At 42.3% G+C, this 18,152-nt stretch overlaps 1 protein-coding gene across 1 annotated transcript in view; it reads left to right on the top strand.

Moving 5' to 3' along the window:
• The window catches only part of PELI1 (pellino E3 ubiquitin protein ligase 1), a 259,696-nt gene extending 242,174 nt beyond the window's left edge, over window positions 1–17,522 (top strand). The window contains exon 6 of the mRNA XM_044055562.1: window positions 15,820–17,522. Coding sequence (XP_043911497.1) covers window positions 15,820–16,386 — 567 coding nt within the window. The 3' untranslated portion in view covers window positions 16,387–17,522. The remainder of the gene's footprint in view (window positions 1–15,819) is intronic.
• Window positions 17,523–18,152: the final 630 nt, after the last annotated feature.

Raw genomic sequence — 18,152 nt, 5'->3', positions numbered from 1 at the left:
TTCATATTCTTCCATAAAAATACACGCTTCAGCAATTTCGGCAAAATACAACTGTGATCCACCTGTGTTTTCACATCCTTTGCTAAGACAGTTTCTAAGAGGGATAAAGAATATTAAACCTCCAAGAAAACCACCAGTGCCTGCATGGGACCTCAACTGCCTTGGAAAAATTAACTCTTCCTCCTTTTGAGCCAGCAGCATCTTCAGAATTGCAATTTCTCTCCTGGAAAACAGTTTTCCTGTTGGCAATTACTTCAGCAAGAAGAGTCTCGGAGATACAGACCCTCATGGCAGTACCTCCATTTCTCATTTTCTATCAGGACAGAGTCTCTTTAAGAACCAGTCCTTCATTCATGCCAAAAGTGATATCCAGGGTTTCTCTAAATCAAACAATTCACCTGCCTACTTTCTTTCCCAATCCTCAAAATAAAGGAGAAAAGCTTCTGCACACTTTGGACATACACAGGCAATTGCGCTACTACTTGGACAGAACAAAGGCCAACAAAGTCTGACCAACTATTTGTTGCTTACGCTGCTGGAGTACAAGGAAAGGCAATTTCCAAACAAACAATTTCAAAATGGATTGGAAACTGCTTCAGATTCTGCTACTCTTTCCATGGAAAAGGTGTGCCAGCCAATATCAGGCCACACTCCACCAGAGCTACAGCCACCTCCACAGCCTTTCTAAGAGGGGTGGCAGCAAAGGACATTCTAGAAGCTGCTACATGGAGCTCCGTGCATACATTTTCCAAACATTACAACCTGCCTTTATATTCCAGATCCTGAGCAGGCTTTGCTTCTGCAGTCCTGCAGGGCATTTTAGCTACACCATCCTTATCTTAGATCCTACCACCCCCAGCTTGGCTATGGTATTCAACCCATATGTCAGGACTGCAGTTGCATTCTTGAAGGACATAGTACAGTTTTGTACCTACCATAAATGTAGATGTCCGATAGATATGCAACTGCAGTCAGGTTTTCCCTCCCTCCTACCCCTCTGTAATTCTCTTTTTTAGGGACCACTCCCCCTTTTTCAAATTAGCTGGGGATATCTGTTATGGTGTATCTGTTTATTACTGTTGTGCATGTCTGGAATTTTTATCCATTCTCTAAATGTAGCCTTCCTTAAAGGGCACCTGGCATCTGGGGCAAGAAACACTGAAGAAGATGGCGTCGGCTGATGCTTTTATACCCCAGCCACTCTGACGTCGGGGAAGAGGCGACATCAGCTGACGCCGGACCCAGACTTTGGAATCCGGCGACCGAAGGGCTGCCTGAGGCAGGACAACCCATATGTCAGGACTGCAGTTGCATATCTATCGGACATCTACATTTATGGTAGGTACAAAACTGTACTTTCTCTCTTCAGGCCTGGGATCTGTCAGTCATCGGTTAACTCTTCAGGCAGTGTATATTGTACACCAGTTCCATCCTTGAAGCTGCTACTTGGTCTTCAGCGCATACCTCTACTAAGCATTATAAAATGGATATGGTTTATAGGGCTAGAGCAAGTTTTGCTCGAGCCATTCTACATGGGTTTGTTGAGGGCTCTTTCCAGCCTTCCACCTCCCAATCCTTTTTCTTGAGCTTTTTGTACCATTTCCTACTGTGAAGAATAATGCAGCAGTGATATAGAAGCATACCTCTCGACTTCTTAACGCAACAAATCTGGGCAAAGCCTAAAGTAATGAGGGGTCAGAGGCCCAAAACTATGGATAGATTTTAAATATTGCTCTTGTAAACTTAGAAAGTTGCTCGGATTACCAGATTTGTTATAATGCATTTTCTGAAGGATATGAATTCTGAAACTCAAATGTATGTTATTTAGTGACTTCAGTCCTCAGTTATTTGCTCAGATTTTTATGAGGAGCATACCAAAAATATGAGGCAAAAATCTAGACAGTTGGGAGGTATGTATAGAAGGACACAGTGCAGTTGTGTAAAATCTTACCATAACAGTAGATGTACTTTACACTTTTGCAGTATTCGCTCCCTCCTTCCTCCCCCTTTTTTCCTTTTGATTTTATTTAAGCTCCCCTCCTAGCAGAGAGTCTCACTTTTCCATTTTCTCCTCCTAGATGTTTTTGATCTTTTTGTCATATGGAGACCTCTTTTCTGGGACAATTCTGTTATGCGTAACTGTGTCCATATATCACCTTTATGCCTTGCGTCCTGTATGGGGAGCATACATGTGATGAGCGGCTCATGCAAGGTCGAAAGGCTTTTGTATACTGGCCGGACATTGGACTATCCTTGGTAGGAGATCCCTACTTGAAAAATACTGCAAGATTGTAGAGAAGGGCATCTACTGTTATGTAAGATTTTACACAACTGTACTGTATTAAAATATGTCACTATTGCAGTTAACCACACCCTCCGTCCGCTCCCTTTTTTTGCTATTTTTATGCTAGGGTGTGGGCTTTTTTTTATTATGTATTTATTTTTTTATAACTGTTACTTCTGATTGATGCTGCATTGGTGCCCATACCCTTAGCATCAGTGGTTACTTCAGCACTGATCTTTGTGTTGATGCAGGGGTTCAGTAGACCTGAAGGCCTCAGCAGTAGCTACTCAGTACAGACTTATCCATTATGCTAGTAATGCAGTAGTAAGGGATTTTCATGCACAAGGTACAAGGTTCGGTTGTGACCTCTTGTCATTACTTGTGTGGAGTTTACATAGTCTTCCTATGTCTCAGTAGGGTTCCACCCCCTTTCAAAAACATACTCTGTATTTCCAGCTCACACTTGCCCAGAAATTTTAATGACGTCATAGGTAGCAGTACAAAGAACAGTCCCTATTAGGGGAAAAGATGTCTCATGTTTGCCCACCAATAAGACCTGGCACCCCTGGGCCAGCAAGCTATCTGGCCAGTGTCGAGTTGCCTGGTTTGGATTATCCCTTAGAGTGAAAGCTGGATGTAAAACCAGTCACTGCTAAGCATGAACTCTAGTAACCCGCACACGTGGCCTCAGCCTGGTTTGTGTCATCAATAGGACTTGTTGGCAAGACAGATGTGTCCCAGAGACCCCCTCCCCCATGTATGGAATAGACTTCCTCTTCACGTCAGTCAGACTACCTCTTTACCCCTTTTTAACCGCAACCTGGATAACTGAATGGGAAATAGAAAATACATCCCTGGAATTCCACCCGTGTCCCTGCTGGACAAGGGGCATCGGGTGCTGATTTGTCTATGTATGGGCTAAACTCTTGGCTAGGCTTATAAGGGGCTCAGGGCCAATAACCTAGTAACTTCATGTAATCCTAGGAACTAAGGATTACTGCACTCAGTGTAGGTTCACTGACAGGATTCAGCTTGGAAGTTATTGGCATGATGATAAGAGAGAGGCTGGACATCCTGTGTATCCAGGAGATGAGATGAAAGGGCTATGTAGCAAAGCCACTTGACTTAAGATCCAAAGCCTGTTTTTCAGGGGAAGGACCGACAGGAAATGACATGGAAACTGTGGTGAGGAATGTTATCAGAATTAGCAACAGAATAGCAAAACAATAAAGTCCATTGGAACCACAAGTAAAATCCGTAAAAGACCTTTAATGTTTCAAGAAACAGATAAAAACGAATAAAGGTTGCAAGTAAGACTTTTGTGTAATGCTTCATCAGGCATAATAAAACTGCAATGGTAAAATCTTTTATGAGAGTAAAATCACATGACTTAAAATCAAATTTATAAGACTCTGTCAACTTAAAGGACCACATACCTCATACCTTAACTCACATAAAACAGATTTTATACTTTTGTAACCATTTAATCCTGGAGGCAGATGTGCTTTGAAATGTAAAATCCATTTTAATTCTGCCTGCTAAGTATAGTTAATCGTCACCTCCTCTAATGCTAGCATTAATCACTTGCAGCATGCAAAATTTAAAACTATGTGCAGCATCTGTTGCATTAATATGTTTGTATAGTGCATTAGTAGGTATTTTCCTTGATATTTCTGGCAAGTGACTTCCAATTCATTCTTTAAACTTTGTTCGTCTTGCCAACATAGTAGGCTTGACAAGAGACACACTTAGCGTAATAAATAGCATTCGTAGTGTCACATGTTCCAGAAGATCTTAAAGCAAATTCATTTTGCAAAATAGGATGTATTATAGTGTCACCCATGTATGTGTTCACAGTACACACATCTGTGGCATTTTCTCATTCCACACTTGCATATGTGGGTTTATGAAGGGTCTTAACCTTCTCCTTATTTAAATGATTTTTTACATTTTTATTTCTCCTATATCCAAATTTCATGGTACTGTCCAGATTAATGCTAAGTTCTGGTACTTGTTCAACCATAGGCCAGTATTTCTAATTAAATTCTGTATTTTTTTAGTATTGTAACCATAAGTTAACATACATCTATAACCTGTATTAATTTTATAATCCTTATTAATTTTAAAATTATTCGGAGGCATATCTTGAACAGAAAAAAATGGTTTATATGCACTTGTATGTTGTTCAACTATTTTATTATGTATAGTTTGAATTTTAGAGGGTTGATGTCCTCTCTGAATAAAATCAGATGATGTATTCTGTAGTTGTATAAGCGTAGCATCATCTTTTGTATTGGAACATGCCACTCTACTCATTTGCCCAGTAACAATATTATCAAACATAAGCGTAGGGTGCATACTGTCAAACATAAACATAGGGTGCAAACATATGTATTTAAACTACAGTATTAAATATGGCTACGATGCAGTGGATACTGTCTCCCTGGAGGCTGCAGCTGCTGCAGTTATGAGAAGGCATGTTTTGATAAGACTTCAGTACTGTCTAGAGGATGTGAAAGCTCAATTGTTAAATACCTGTATAGATGAGGTTTTATTTGGTAACAATTCTGCTAAAGTTTTAAAAAAATAAGAATAGCATAGAAAACTCTTGCAGTGAGTTAAACAACTTTTCTTGTCTCCATTTCCTGGATTTCAGATGATTAAGCCATGTACAACACATGTCCATTTTCTGTATGCACTTCAGGTCTGGCCAGTAGAAAGCTAAGGAAAGAACAGTTCAAAAGGCAGTGGCAGGGGATTCCACAAAAAAAAAGATCTTAATGGGTCCCAGTGATCCAAGTCCCAAAGAAAAAAAAACTGCCTGTTCCTGCTATTTGTGCCCTCCTTCCCCTCCCCAAAGCAGACATCCTGTTAAAATTGCAGGGAATTTTTCTCTATGCCTTCTTGGATAACAGTCAATAGTCAGACTGTGGTTATAAGCATCTTGGAGCATGGTTACAAACTCCATTTGGCATCCCCTACTATTACTTCAAGTATTCCAGAGCCACCAAAAGACCATCCTCATCTCATGCCTTAAGTTATTGCAAATGTATTGCTTCAAGGTGCTGTAGAGCAAGTGTGCCGAGGGCAATGGTGGCAAGGATTTTACTCAAAACGTTCCTGGTCTCTAGGAAAGAGGGAAATCTGAGGCCAGTACTAGCCCTATCCAAGCTAAACATTTTTCTTCTCATTACAGAATTCAAAATGTTGATAAAAACATTTCAATAAAATGTTGACTCTCTTCTCTGTGTCCATTCAAGCCATTCTGGTCACTCTAGACCCAAAATAGGCCTACTTACTTATTTCCGTTCATAAAAAGTGCAAGTAATGCAACCCAAGGCATAAAAATCTTTATCAGTTTACTACTTTACTCTTTAGACTTTCTTCTGCCCCTGGAGTCTTTGCCAAAAGCCTTGCTCCAGTGATGGCCCATTGCAGACTTCCTAGACATGCATTCTCTTATCTAGACGGCTGCCTAATAGTGTCCACAAACACTCTGAATCTTTTTGAGCTGGGTTGCATCTGAACCGAAAAAGTTATCTGACTTTAGAACTCACAGATTGGTACTTCTGTGATGTCTTCTGGAAGCCATATGTATGATTGTATTTATGGGTGAGACTGTCGGCCAGGAGGGGAACTAATGTCACTGCAAGAGATTTTTTGAGAATTCCAAGTTTTTATGCCCCTTCTATCCTTATGATTTCACATGCTAGACCTCACATGAGAAAGACCATTGGTTTCTTAAATCAATTTGGGCTCAACACTTTTACCCCTCTGTCCTTTTCCAACTCCAGCTTTATGAAGTTACCCCCATTTGTTGGGCCAGACAAGTCGCATCCATTTCAGGGATCCCTTTCTCTCCACTCATCCCTTTTCAGACAGTAGCCACAGGTGCCTTCTATGTTGATTGGGGTTGCTGTTTCTCTGGGGACCAAGGTGCAAGGAATCTAGGTACCAAAGCACAGACACACCAACATAAAAGAGATGATGGCTCTTAGAAGTGCCCTGAAAACATTTGATCATGTTTGGTGTCCAGGAACTCTTAGTGATGAAACAACACCACTGTTATGTGGTATGAAACCGAGGAATAAGATCATTCCCATAGCAATTAACACATCCTATTTTTTCAGGAAACTTAAATTCCTTCAGAGCAGAAAAATTATCACTTAAGACATAAGCATGCTTAACGAAAAAGAAAAGAAACCATAATAATGTTTATTCATGCATTGTACATTGTGAATGCGTATGTGCTTTCATTATAAAAATTGTTGTACATTCTGTTTTGTATGTATTTATTGCATAATTCCTGCCTTCTGTTAAGCCCATCTTTTCCTCCTGAATGTTATTCTGCATGTGTTTTTCCCACAAATTCCACTTATTTCTAAGTGATTTGCTTCCATTTTTTTATCTCATTAACAGTGTTCAATACTTCAATTGCAGTTGGTTTAGATTTGATTTCCATTGTTTTGCAGTTTTCTTTTTGGCAGCCAATAGGTTTAAACTTAAAGATGTTCATCGTGTTACACTGCTGCAGTCATCACACTTGAGATTTTCAAATCAAATTTCAGACCGAAGTCTTCAATAAAGCTAAGTACCCCGTTGGGGAACCTTTTCTTGCCTCAGTCCGATGTCAGAAAAAGTTAATAATTGCATTTCTTGTGGGAAGCAAATACCTCATAAGGATTTTCACTCTTATTGTATCCCTGGCCTAGGCCCAGACCACGACATCACAGGTTGTCTGGCCTTCCCAGTGGAAATGTTCCCTCATGGTTGTTCCCACATGGTATGTAAAGTTTCCCCAAAAGAGTAGTCTTCTGGGGGAGATGCTGAAGGAATAGACTCTTCAGCATCAGAGTCTTCATAAGGGGGAAAAAGAGTACTCCTGTTCCTCAGAAGAATCTGAGGAAATGGAAACCTGGTCAGAGGAAGCGTAGTCCTCCTCCTGTCTAGGCCTTCTGTCAGGTGGGGGATGGGAACCCCTGATTAGGGTAATTAAGTCTTCGGCCATCTTAAGCATCTGTTTCTTAGGCATGGGGCCTTGCACTGGAGACTGCTGTACAGGCTTCCTTACTTTTAATGGAGTTTTCAGTTTTGCATAGGATTTAATAGTAAGAGTAGTCTGTCTGAAGACACTTTCAGCAACTGACGGCCTTTCAACTGCACCGGAATCCCCTTCAGCCATGGAGTCGGAAGGGCCTAAAGATAAAGGCTCTGGAGGCCCTGTAATCTCCGCTTGGGAGTCGGATGCAGGCTGGGGTTCTAAATCAGTGGTCGTCAGGGGCTGCGTAGGCGCCTCACTGAAAACTGGAGAACCGGCGACTGGCCTAGCAGAGGCCTCGGTATCTGGTTTGGGTCTCGGCTGCCTGTCCTTATCTTTGCGCTTTTTATGCATCCCGGTCGTCGGTTGCTCCGACGCCATGGTATAATTAAATTTTCTACCAAAATAATGTCTGGCGAAATCAAACCGACGTTTAATAGTTCGTTTGTTGGGATACAATAAGAGTGAAAATCCTTATGAGGTATTTGCTTCCCACAAGACATGCAATTATTAACTTTTTCTGACATCGGACTGAGGCAAGAAAAGGTTCCCCAACGGGGTACTTAGCTTTATTGAAGACTTCGGTCTGAAATTCGATTTGAAAATCTCAAGTGTGATGACTGCAGCAGTGTGAACACTCGAACATCTACATTTATGGTAGGTACAAAACTGTACTTTTTATGGTAGTTAGACTATTGAGATCCTGAGTCCCAGCTTGAATCATTTCCTTAGTTACAACAATTTGCTCCCCCAATATTTCTGGCAGATTGATCTGTAAGGTAGTTTTAAAATCTGCCAACCCATTAACACTCCCAAAAAAACATGTTCCCAGTTAATTAAAATGGATTTTACATTTCAAAGCACATCTGCCTCCAGGATTAAATGGTTATAAAAGTATAAAACCTGTTTTGTGTATCTTTCCCATCACACCTCCAGCATTTATTTACCAGAGGAAAAATTTGATTTCCGCTTGGGGTAAAAAAAGCACTTAAGCAAACACTTCCAAGCGAAAATCCAAAGCCTTCTGGACTTTATTGTATACTGGCAGTATGTAGTGTGCATGTCCTCACATTATTCCTTTGTAAATTGATTTTCCAGTCTCCCCAATCTTTTCTGATCTCCTCTGATTCTTATACATTTTATATGTCCGATTAATTATACATTTTTTAACAGCAGCTTCAGTTCGAGAGACTACTAGCTCTGCTCTCCTATCTCTTTGCCTGTACTGTATCAGTTTCTGTTAGGGAAGGCAAACTCTAACCTGCAGTGCAAGCTTCTTCTTAGCCTCACCTCACTCTGTTACTTTCCCCCTCTAGTTATTTTCTCCCAGTACTTGTTTCATTTTCCAGTTTTCTCCAGTAAATTCCAGCCCAATCTTGCCCATTTTGTATACCCATATTTTGCAGTTATCACAGATGGCAAAATTTCCCTTCTCCATTCCTGTGTTGACTTTGCTGTTAAGAGTACTTTCTAAAGTTTTAGTAATATAATACTCTTGGTTATTCATAATTATAAAATACTTCAGCTGGTCTGGGATAGACCTTCATGAGTGGATGCTACACTGAAAGGCATTCTGCCACGTAATCTACCAGTGGGGAATTCCCAAATCTGTTTATCTCCAGTCTGAATCTTCACCTGAAGACTTCTGCTCCAGGAGATCTTTCAGAGAGGTCTGAAAAGCTTTTTTGTTTTACAGAGACATACATCCCTGTTAGCACATCTGCTTATGCGAAGGGCAGCTGGCCAGTACAGTTTAGCTCAACAGACTAGCCAGATGTACTGGTATTCTGCCAGATGAGTCCCCTTTGTGAATACAGCAGCTGTGATCTGTTAGATTATCTACCATTTTCTCATCCCAGAAAACACACTCCTGTGGTTGTCTCATTTCATTGAAAGGGTTTCTAAGCCGGAAGCTCTGTTTGCCCAGCTTCCTTAACTGCTCTTCCTTAAGAACAGGATGTCATTACATAACTGTCCTTTCTTTGTACCTAAGACAGCTGCTGTAATTACTTTCATTCAGTCAAGCCTTGGAGGATATTTATGTAACAGCCATGTGGTCTTCACTGAATAACTTTTGCAAAACCATGTAGGCTGTACCATGTAGGCTGAATGCGATATCCAGGCCTTGGTCTTCCTTTGGGGCCACAGTAATTGCATGTACATTCAGTTCCACTTTGAAGTATTGGAATGTGCTTGCTTAGAAATCACTTTGGCAGTCACAGCTGATCAAAAGTCTGTCTTTTGGTGAAAGAGCATAAAGTAAAAGCAGTTTTTGTTTTGTTGGTTGTTTTCTTGTGGGGGGGAGCAAGCTCTCTGCACCTTCTGATCTTGCATGAACCAGCTCCACAGTTGTACAACAGTGGGGAAAGAAGCTCCTCAGAACAGTGGACTGTGTTCTGAAGTAGTCCTGGTTTCTCTGTGACAGTTATGAATAAGTGATTTCCATTGGACCTCAGATTAGTCTTGATATCAACAAGGATGGACCTGCTCATCCGGCTGTATTGTTAAGGTTGTAAGTACACAACTTTCATTCAGATCTGCATTATTTGTTTTTCAGAAAAAGTTATCACTTCATGGCTTTGGGCAGACTGGCGAACTACTGAAACATGTATTCTTACCTTGCCAGCTTGTTACGTTGTCGCTTGCATCAGTATGGGTGTGCAGACTTCCTCAGATGGCAATTAACACATTTTAACTAAATACATAAATTGTGATTGGTAAGACTATATAGCTAGCCAAGGCCTCAAATAGAAGGGTCATATCAGTGACCACCTTATACAGCACAAATGTGTCTTGCTTTTTTTGCATTTGGCATATTACGTTAAGCAGCTTTACAGTTCATCTGAGGTATGATGGATTGGCAAGATCTGGTATGCTATTCTAGAGAGGCATCCATGTGTCATTTAGGCAGAAGTTAGTGGCAGAGACTAACCTTACTGGATGGTGCAGCTGTTACTGTTTATGGCTAACAGTTTAGTTCTTTGGCTCATAGGCCAGCTGAGACATCTATAGTTGCATCTCTTTGTCTGCGGGTTTTTACCAGAGCTTCTGTCACTGGGTCTGTACTGAGAAGGCATGCTTGGCTGAAGGAACAAGTCTTTCCAGACCATGTCAAAGCAAAATTACTAGATGCCCCATTAAATCAGGATCATTTGGCACAAAAGGCAGCAGAAGTTCTTAAAAAGATGAAAGAAAAAGCTAAATCCATGCAAAAACTGTCAAAGATTTCTTATATGTGCAGCCACCTAGATTCAGTAGACATTGGCCTTCACAAAAATGGTCCTTTCCAGTCCCTCCCAGGCCTTCTCAGTCCAAACCCAGGGGAAACAGACCACCAAGACTACAGTCTCAGGGTATGCAGAGATCTAAACAATGGAGTGTTCCCACACACCTCAAACACAGGGAGTGGTAAGCCACCCCCTTATGGAAAAAGTTCACAATGACTTTTCAGTTATCCTTCCCAGCCATGCCCAAGTACTTGCACCCCTAGGAGGAAAACTCGCTTTTCATGCAAAAAACTGGATGCCCATTACTCAGGACCAATGGGTTGTAAACATTGTATCCCACGGATACAGATTCTACTTCCACTCACTGCCAACCCCAAGCAGGTTGCCAGATCTTCCTCCAAACCAGTGGGCAGAGGCTCAAAAGCAAGTACTTTCCTTTCTCCAAATCAGGTCTATTCAACCTGTTCCAGTAGAACAAAGGGGGCAGGGTTTCTACTCCAGACTGTCCCTGGTGCCCAGAAAAGAAAGCTCTTGGCGCCCTGTCCTGGATCTGTCAATTCTGATCACCTTTCTGGTGGTCCCAAAATTCAAAATGCTTACACTGCAACAGCTTTTTTCCTGTGCTAGCCAAGGATGCCTGGTTAGTCACCCTAGACTTAAAAGAAGCTTATCTGCACATCCCCATAAGGGTGTCTTGCAGGAAATATCGGCAGACTGTATGCAGCATCAGTTCTCTGCACTTCCCTTTGGCTTATCTACTGCGCTAAGAGTATTCACAAAGTGCCTGGCTCCAGCCATTGCATACTGCAAGCAGAGAAGTATTCAAATTTACCCATACTTGGACGTTGTCTGATTCAGGCAGGCAGTCAGAAATTGCTACTTCAACACCTGGCATTTGCAAAAAGACTTCTAACTTCACTGGGATAGACCATCAATAAAAATAAATCACACTGGTGCCCAGCCAACAAATTGTATTCCTGGGCGCAAGCTTGAACACAACTTCCCAGATGGCATTCCTCACTCCAGAAAAGCAGGTCCATTTGACAAACTATTTCAAACTAATGGCCACCAAAACTCAGCTATCTGCAAGCCCTAGGGTTCATGGCCTCATGCATTCTGCTAATTCCATATGCAAGACTGCATATGAGGAAACTTCAATGGTACTTAAAAATTCTCTGGTGGCAACATTCTCAGAACCTGGAAACAGTGATTCCTATCATACCTTGTCTAAGGGCAGAGTTCCTTTGGTGGGCAGAAGCATGCAACCACAACAAGGGACTTCCTTTCACTCAACACCTCGCCGCCCAAACCCTGACAACAGACGCATCAGACTATGCATGGGGGGCACACATAGCAGGCAAATGCATTCAAGGCAAATGGAGCCCAGAACAAATTCCCCTGCACATCAATCAAAAAGAGATGCTAGCTGTACAGAATGCTCTGACAGCCTTCAAATATCTTATCCTTCCAGGACCGCTCCTGATAAAGACAGACAACACCACAGTTATGTGGTACATAAACAAGCAAGGGGGAAACTCATTCTTACTCGCTCTGCAGGTTAGCAATGGCCCTGTGGAACACAGCCTTGAACAACCAAGTGCACCTACAAGCTCAATTCCTGCCAGGCAAGCAAAATTCACTGGCAGATGACCAGCAGAAATCTACTGGACCCTCACGAGTGGAAACTGGAACCCAACTCATTCAAACTTCTAACCCAGAGTTGGAGAACACTGGAGGTGGACCTTTTTGCCCCCCCCCCCCCCAAAACCGCCAGTTGAGCAAATTTTGCACCAGGAACCCTCACAGCAGAGCCTGGAAGGTGAATGCCTTATCCTTTACATGGGAAAACCTCTCAATTTATTTTGCCTTTCCTCCTCTGCCCCTCCTCTCAAAAGTACTACTCAAGATCAAACAGGCCAAGGACAATCTTTATTGCACCAGACTGGCCACGCCAGCACTGGTACCCACTCCTACGCAGTCTGACAGCAGTGCCACCCTGGCACCTACATCAGACACCTTCCCTGCTGTCTCAGCAGGAGGACATATTTTGCATCCACAGCTGCAAACCCTAAATCTTGCAGCCTGGCTTATCCTCTGAATATACCACCAGCGTCCCTCAGCAAACAGGTGCTGGACGTAATCTTTGAGGCCAGAAGGCCTAGTACTAGGAAATCCAATGCTGAAAAGTGGAAAAGATATTGTTCTTGGAGTCAGTCTCAAGGAAAGGATATAGCTGTGCCCACCTTACCTCAAATCCTTGATTACCTGGCAGAGCTGCTCCACAGAGGCCTATCCTTCTGTTCCATTGAGTCATGCCTCTGCCATCTCAGCTCATTATAATACTGAGCCACCTCTCTTTTCTCACCCTCTCGTCAAACAATTCCTGAGAGGCGCTAACAATTTAAGGCCCCTTAGGAGAGCTCCCACCCTGGCCTGGGACCTTAACTTTGTACTGGAGAAGCTCTCGCTTCCCCCTTTTGAACCTGCTGCTTCAGCAGAGTTAAAATTCTTCTCTTGGAAAACAGCCTTACATCCAGCTATTACTTCAGCAAGAAGACTGTCTGAGTCACAGGCACTAATGGCGGTGGAGCCCTTCATTATTTTCCATGCTGATAGGGTTTCCCTCAGGACTAACCCATCCTTTATGCCCAAGGTGGTATCCGGTGTGGCTTTAAACCAACCTATTTTCCAGCCTTTTTCCCTAACCCTCAGAATAAAGGGGAAAGGATCCTGCACTCCTTGGACATGCACAGACAGCTCAGGTTCTACCTTGACAGGACTAACCCTTTCAGAAAATCTGTCCAGCTGCTAGTCAGCTTTGCTACAGAGGCAGAGGGCAAGGCCATTTCAAAGCAGGCCATTTCCAAACAGATAGCACACTGCACCCATTTCTGCTACAAGCACCATGGAAAACCTACCCCTCAGGGGATTAGAACTCATTCCGCTAGAGCTGCTTCACCCGCTACAGCATTTCTCAGGGGAGTCCCTACCAGGGACACCCTGGAAGCTACAACCTGGAGTTCTGTACACACCTTCACCAAGCATTACCACTTACCTATTTTTTCTAAATCAAGAGCTGGATTTGCTACAGCAGTCTTACAAGGCCTGTTAGCCAGCCCTAACACTTCTTGACTGCCTCCACCCTTCCTCAGCTTTGGGAATCAACCCAAGTGTGATGACTGCAACGGTGAAACATGAAGAACATAGTACAGTTGTGTACACTTACCATAAATGTAGATGTTAGATTGTATTTACTGTTGCAGTCCTGTTTTCCCTCCCTCCAGCCCCCTGGCTTTCTCTATCCTTTCTACCTAGCCTCTTTATGGCCGTCTTTTATGGCAGGGGTATTTACCTTTTACTGGAGGTGTTCCTCACCATGTAATAGCTTCCTATTTTGGGGGCTCCTGACATCTTGGGCAAGAAAAACTGATGTAATGTTGTCGGTTGCATGTTTTATACCCCTGATGACCTGACGTCATGGAAGAAGGCGACAGCATCCAATGCAGAAATCCCAAGACTCTGGTATTCGGGCCGACTGAGGGCTACCTGCAGGCAGATGACCCAAGTGTGATGACTGCAACAGTGAATACACTCCTACATCTACATTTATGGTAAGTGTACACAACTGTACTTTTTGTGAAGGATAGATCATGCCTGCTGAACTTGCTCAACTTCTTTGAGGCCGTCACCAGAGCTGTGGATAAAGGCAAGGTGGTTCATACAGCCTACCTTGATCTGGCCAAGGGCTTTGATACCATTCCTCCTCGGGAATCGTAGAAAAACTCACTAAGGTAGGCATCAACCCCTATATCACTAGGTGGGTTGCAAACTGGCTCACAGGTGGGAACCCACAGTGTGAAAGTAGCTGACTCTGTCAAACTGTCAACCAGTCACGATTGGAGTCCCACAGGGTTTGGTCTTGGGTTCTCTCCTTCTCTGAAGTCCAGGCCATCACGAAGGGACTGTGGCTGACAAAGTTCGCAGACAATTGCAAGTTTGGAGCTATTAACTCCATAAGTGATGTTGACATCCTACAGAAAGGCCTCAATGAGACCACTGACTGGTGCCAGAACCATGGCATTAAGCTCGATGTCAGAAAATGTCGTCATCCCCCTTGGGAAAAACCCAGTTCCCTTGAATTACCACATCAATGGCAGTCCACTGAAGGCGTTATAAGAGATCTAGGAACACAGGTTGACGCCAACCTCTCTTTTGACCACCACATTGCCACTGTGGTCAGAAAGTCCTTCTGTGTGGCACATCTCATTGCTAAGGGTTTTCATCCAGGAAGAAATAGGTCATCGTCTCCCTGTACTCTTCCCTCTTTAGTCCAATCATAGAGTACATTACCTCATTTGGCATGTACCTCACTAGACACCTGCAACAACTGGAGAGGCCACAAAAGTACCTCACAAAGAGGATCCTAGGCCTTAAACATTTGTCCTCTATGGACAGACTCAAAAAACTCCCAACTATTCTTTGTCTCATATCGCCTATTTAGAGGCGATCTCTGCTTGACTTACCAAGCCATGTCTGACCCAGCTCTGTTAGAAATGTTACATCTAAATAAATCCCAATCCCTCCGCACCACACGCTCCAGAGACCTCAACCTCATTACCACAATCAACAGAACATCCTGGAGGGACAAGTTCAAAACCCAGAGACTGCCCAAGCTATGGAATAGACTTCCCATACATGTCAAGCAGAGCACCTCACTGGCCCTCTTCAAGAGGAATCTTGATGAGTGGATGAGAAACAGAAAATTCATCCCAGGGATAACTCTGGTGTCTCTACTCTACAGAGGCACGAGGAACTAAGGTTGGGTGGCACGATGCCAGGGTAATCCTACGGGCTAGATTTGTAAAGGTTCCAGGGCAATTAGCCTAGTACACACCTATGAACCTATGCATCTGATTATTGTCCAAAATCTGGGGAGGGGGGATCCATTGACAGAATGAGAAGCACAGACACTGTTGGAAACTAGGGTGAAAACATTGCTCATATAACCAACATTTCCTCATTAATCCTCATTCTGCTCCACATCAGGATGCTTTATTTGTTGCATCGTCCATACTGGATAGTTCTGTTTTTTTTTTTTTTTTTTTTTTTTTTTCTGTCTTATTCTTGAAATCAGGCAAGCAGCTGTTAGATAGATAGTGAATATCTAAATTTTGGTTTGATTTCAGTGCAAATATTTACTTGTCATCTACAGATAGTTTGAACTGACCTTGCAGGTAAACTATTTTTTTTTCTGTTCTTTTTCTCTGCAGGTAGAAATAGAATCCAATGAACTGCAAGATGGCTCTCTTGTCGATCTCTGTGGTGCAACACTGCTGTGGCGTACTGCAGAAGGCCTTTCACACACACCAACAGTAAAACACTTGGAAGCTTTGAGGCAGGAAATTAATGCTGCCAGACCTCAGTGTCCTGTAGGATTTAACACACTGGCCTTTCCCAGCATGAAGAGAAAAGATGTTGTTGATGAGAAACAGCCTTGGGTGTATCTGAACTGTGGTCACGTTCATGGCTTTCACAATTGGGGAAACAAAGAAGAAAGAGATGGAAAGGACAGAGAATGTCCTATGTGTCGGACAGTAGGACCATATGTTCCTTTGTGGCTTGGATGTGAAGCTGCATTTTACGTTGATGCTGGGCCTCCAACTCATGCATTTAGTCCTTGTGGGCATGTTTCTTCTGAAAAAACAGCCTCCTACTGGTCCCAGATTCCTCTTCCTCATGGTACACATACTTTCCATGCAGCTTGCCCATTTTGTGGACACCAACTGACTGGGGAACAAGGTTACATTCGACTAATTTTTCAAGGACCTCTTGACTGAAGTGTGTTCCAGAAAATTGCTCCTAAGCTAAACTTTTTCTAGGAGAATCTGACTTTTTAGGGCTTATTTGAAATAAGTTTGTTTTTAATTGCTCCGTAAATGAGAAGATTGTGTGAGCGTGCCAGTGCAGGCACTGTGTGTGTGCGCGTGCATCTGTGCACGTGTGATTTCATAGGATCTGTTCTCTCATGCTTCAGTTCAGACTGATCCTGAAAATATAACCAGAAGGCTAACCTACATCTTCAAAGCTACTGGTTGCTGTAAGATATTTTAGTATGAGGAGGAAGACGTGAAAAATGTAGTTTTTATGAACATTCCCTGCCTCATCCAGGGGTTTGTTTTATAACAGGCTGGGAATCGTACTGCCTGAATTCAAACTATATTAGTTTGCATTCTTGAAATGTAATGAAGTGTAATGTACTGAAACATTTTTTTGAGCTTTTGAATAAAAATCAGGGGTAATATTTCTACTGGCAAAAAGTAAAAGTTAAATTGCTTAGCCAGTAGCTTTTAAATATAATGGCTTACCAGATCCACCTTATAAAATAATCCTTTTCTTACACTATTATAGTACGTAGTGAAATAAAGAAATGTTTAAAATGGGTGTTTGTTTTGAATTAATGTAGGAAGACGTGGCCCCCCCCCCCCTTACTGACTGGTACAAGACGGGCAGTTACAGCGAATGAGCTTTAATTTTATTCTTGAAAAGTAGGTTAGTATGCCTTAGCTAAGTGACAGAATGTTTATTAAGAGTGTTTAAGTGATTATTTTGGGGAGGGAAGAGAGAGAGGATATGCAAATTAAAATGTGATGTACTGAATTCATATAAAAGTAAATACTTCGTAAAATGTACTGCAAATGAGTCTGTAAACACAGTTCTCTTTTTAAATCAGTGTTACAGATAGTCCATCTTTCAGAGAGCTTAAGAAACTTTGCCTTTTATATTTATGCAGAGCTAGTTTCTGTTTAGCCACTACAGAACTTGATGTGTTACATTGCTGGTATTCTTATTTTCAAGAGTATTTTCTGTTATTTTTGATGTTCATTGTTCATTTGATGACAGTTTATGGCATTGTTGGTGTAAGAAACGTTTTGATTGAATGTCAACAGAGTAAACACATTCATCTATAAGAGTACAACATACTGTGATCAAAATTTGTAAGGTTGTTTACTGACTATAATAATGTTTATTCTTTGCTATAGTTAATTAGAAGCAAATGGCACTGCTTTGAGTGCAAGCCTACAGCTTATTTCTTGCAGACCTTTTCTTTGTAGAAGCTTGTAACCAGGCTTGTAGAATTTTAACTTAACAGTCTGTATCCAGGGACTGTGTGCCATCTTAAAAATCAGTGATCAGATATGCATCAGTTTTACTAAGTGTCCTCTCATATTGCCTTAATTTCTTTTCCAGCTCTCATCGTGCATGTTGGATTCAATTCAGGACCTGGTTCCAAAAGCTTTGTGGCTTACCCTAGTAGTGGTCGTAGTCACTGTTTGCAGTACTAGTCGTTGAGGATTTCCTGCAGTGCAGAAGCACGTGACCGGCCTAATTTCCAGAGTCTTAGCATCATCCCAAGCTGACAGACTTTATGACCATCTGGATGTCAGGCTGTAAGAAAGGCATCCGGTGTCATCTTCAGTTCTTTCTAGCTGTGCAGTCCGATGTAGTTCACATGATGTTCATCGTGCATACAGCTGCAGTAATCGCATATGGGTTCTCTGCCGTCAGGCGGTCCCTCGGTCGGCCGAATTCCAAAGTCTAGGTC

Source organism: Protopterus annectens, chromosome 1.part2, assembly GCF_019279795.1.
Source record: "Protopterus annectens isolate FY-2018-M chromosome 1.part2, PAN1.0, whole genome shotgun sequence".
NCBI lineage: Eukaryota > Metazoa > Chordata > Ceratodontiformes > Protopteridae > Protopterus > Protopterus annectens.
Note: the sequence above shows the minus strand (reverse complement) of the source record. Positions and strands in the feature narration are given on the sequence as shown.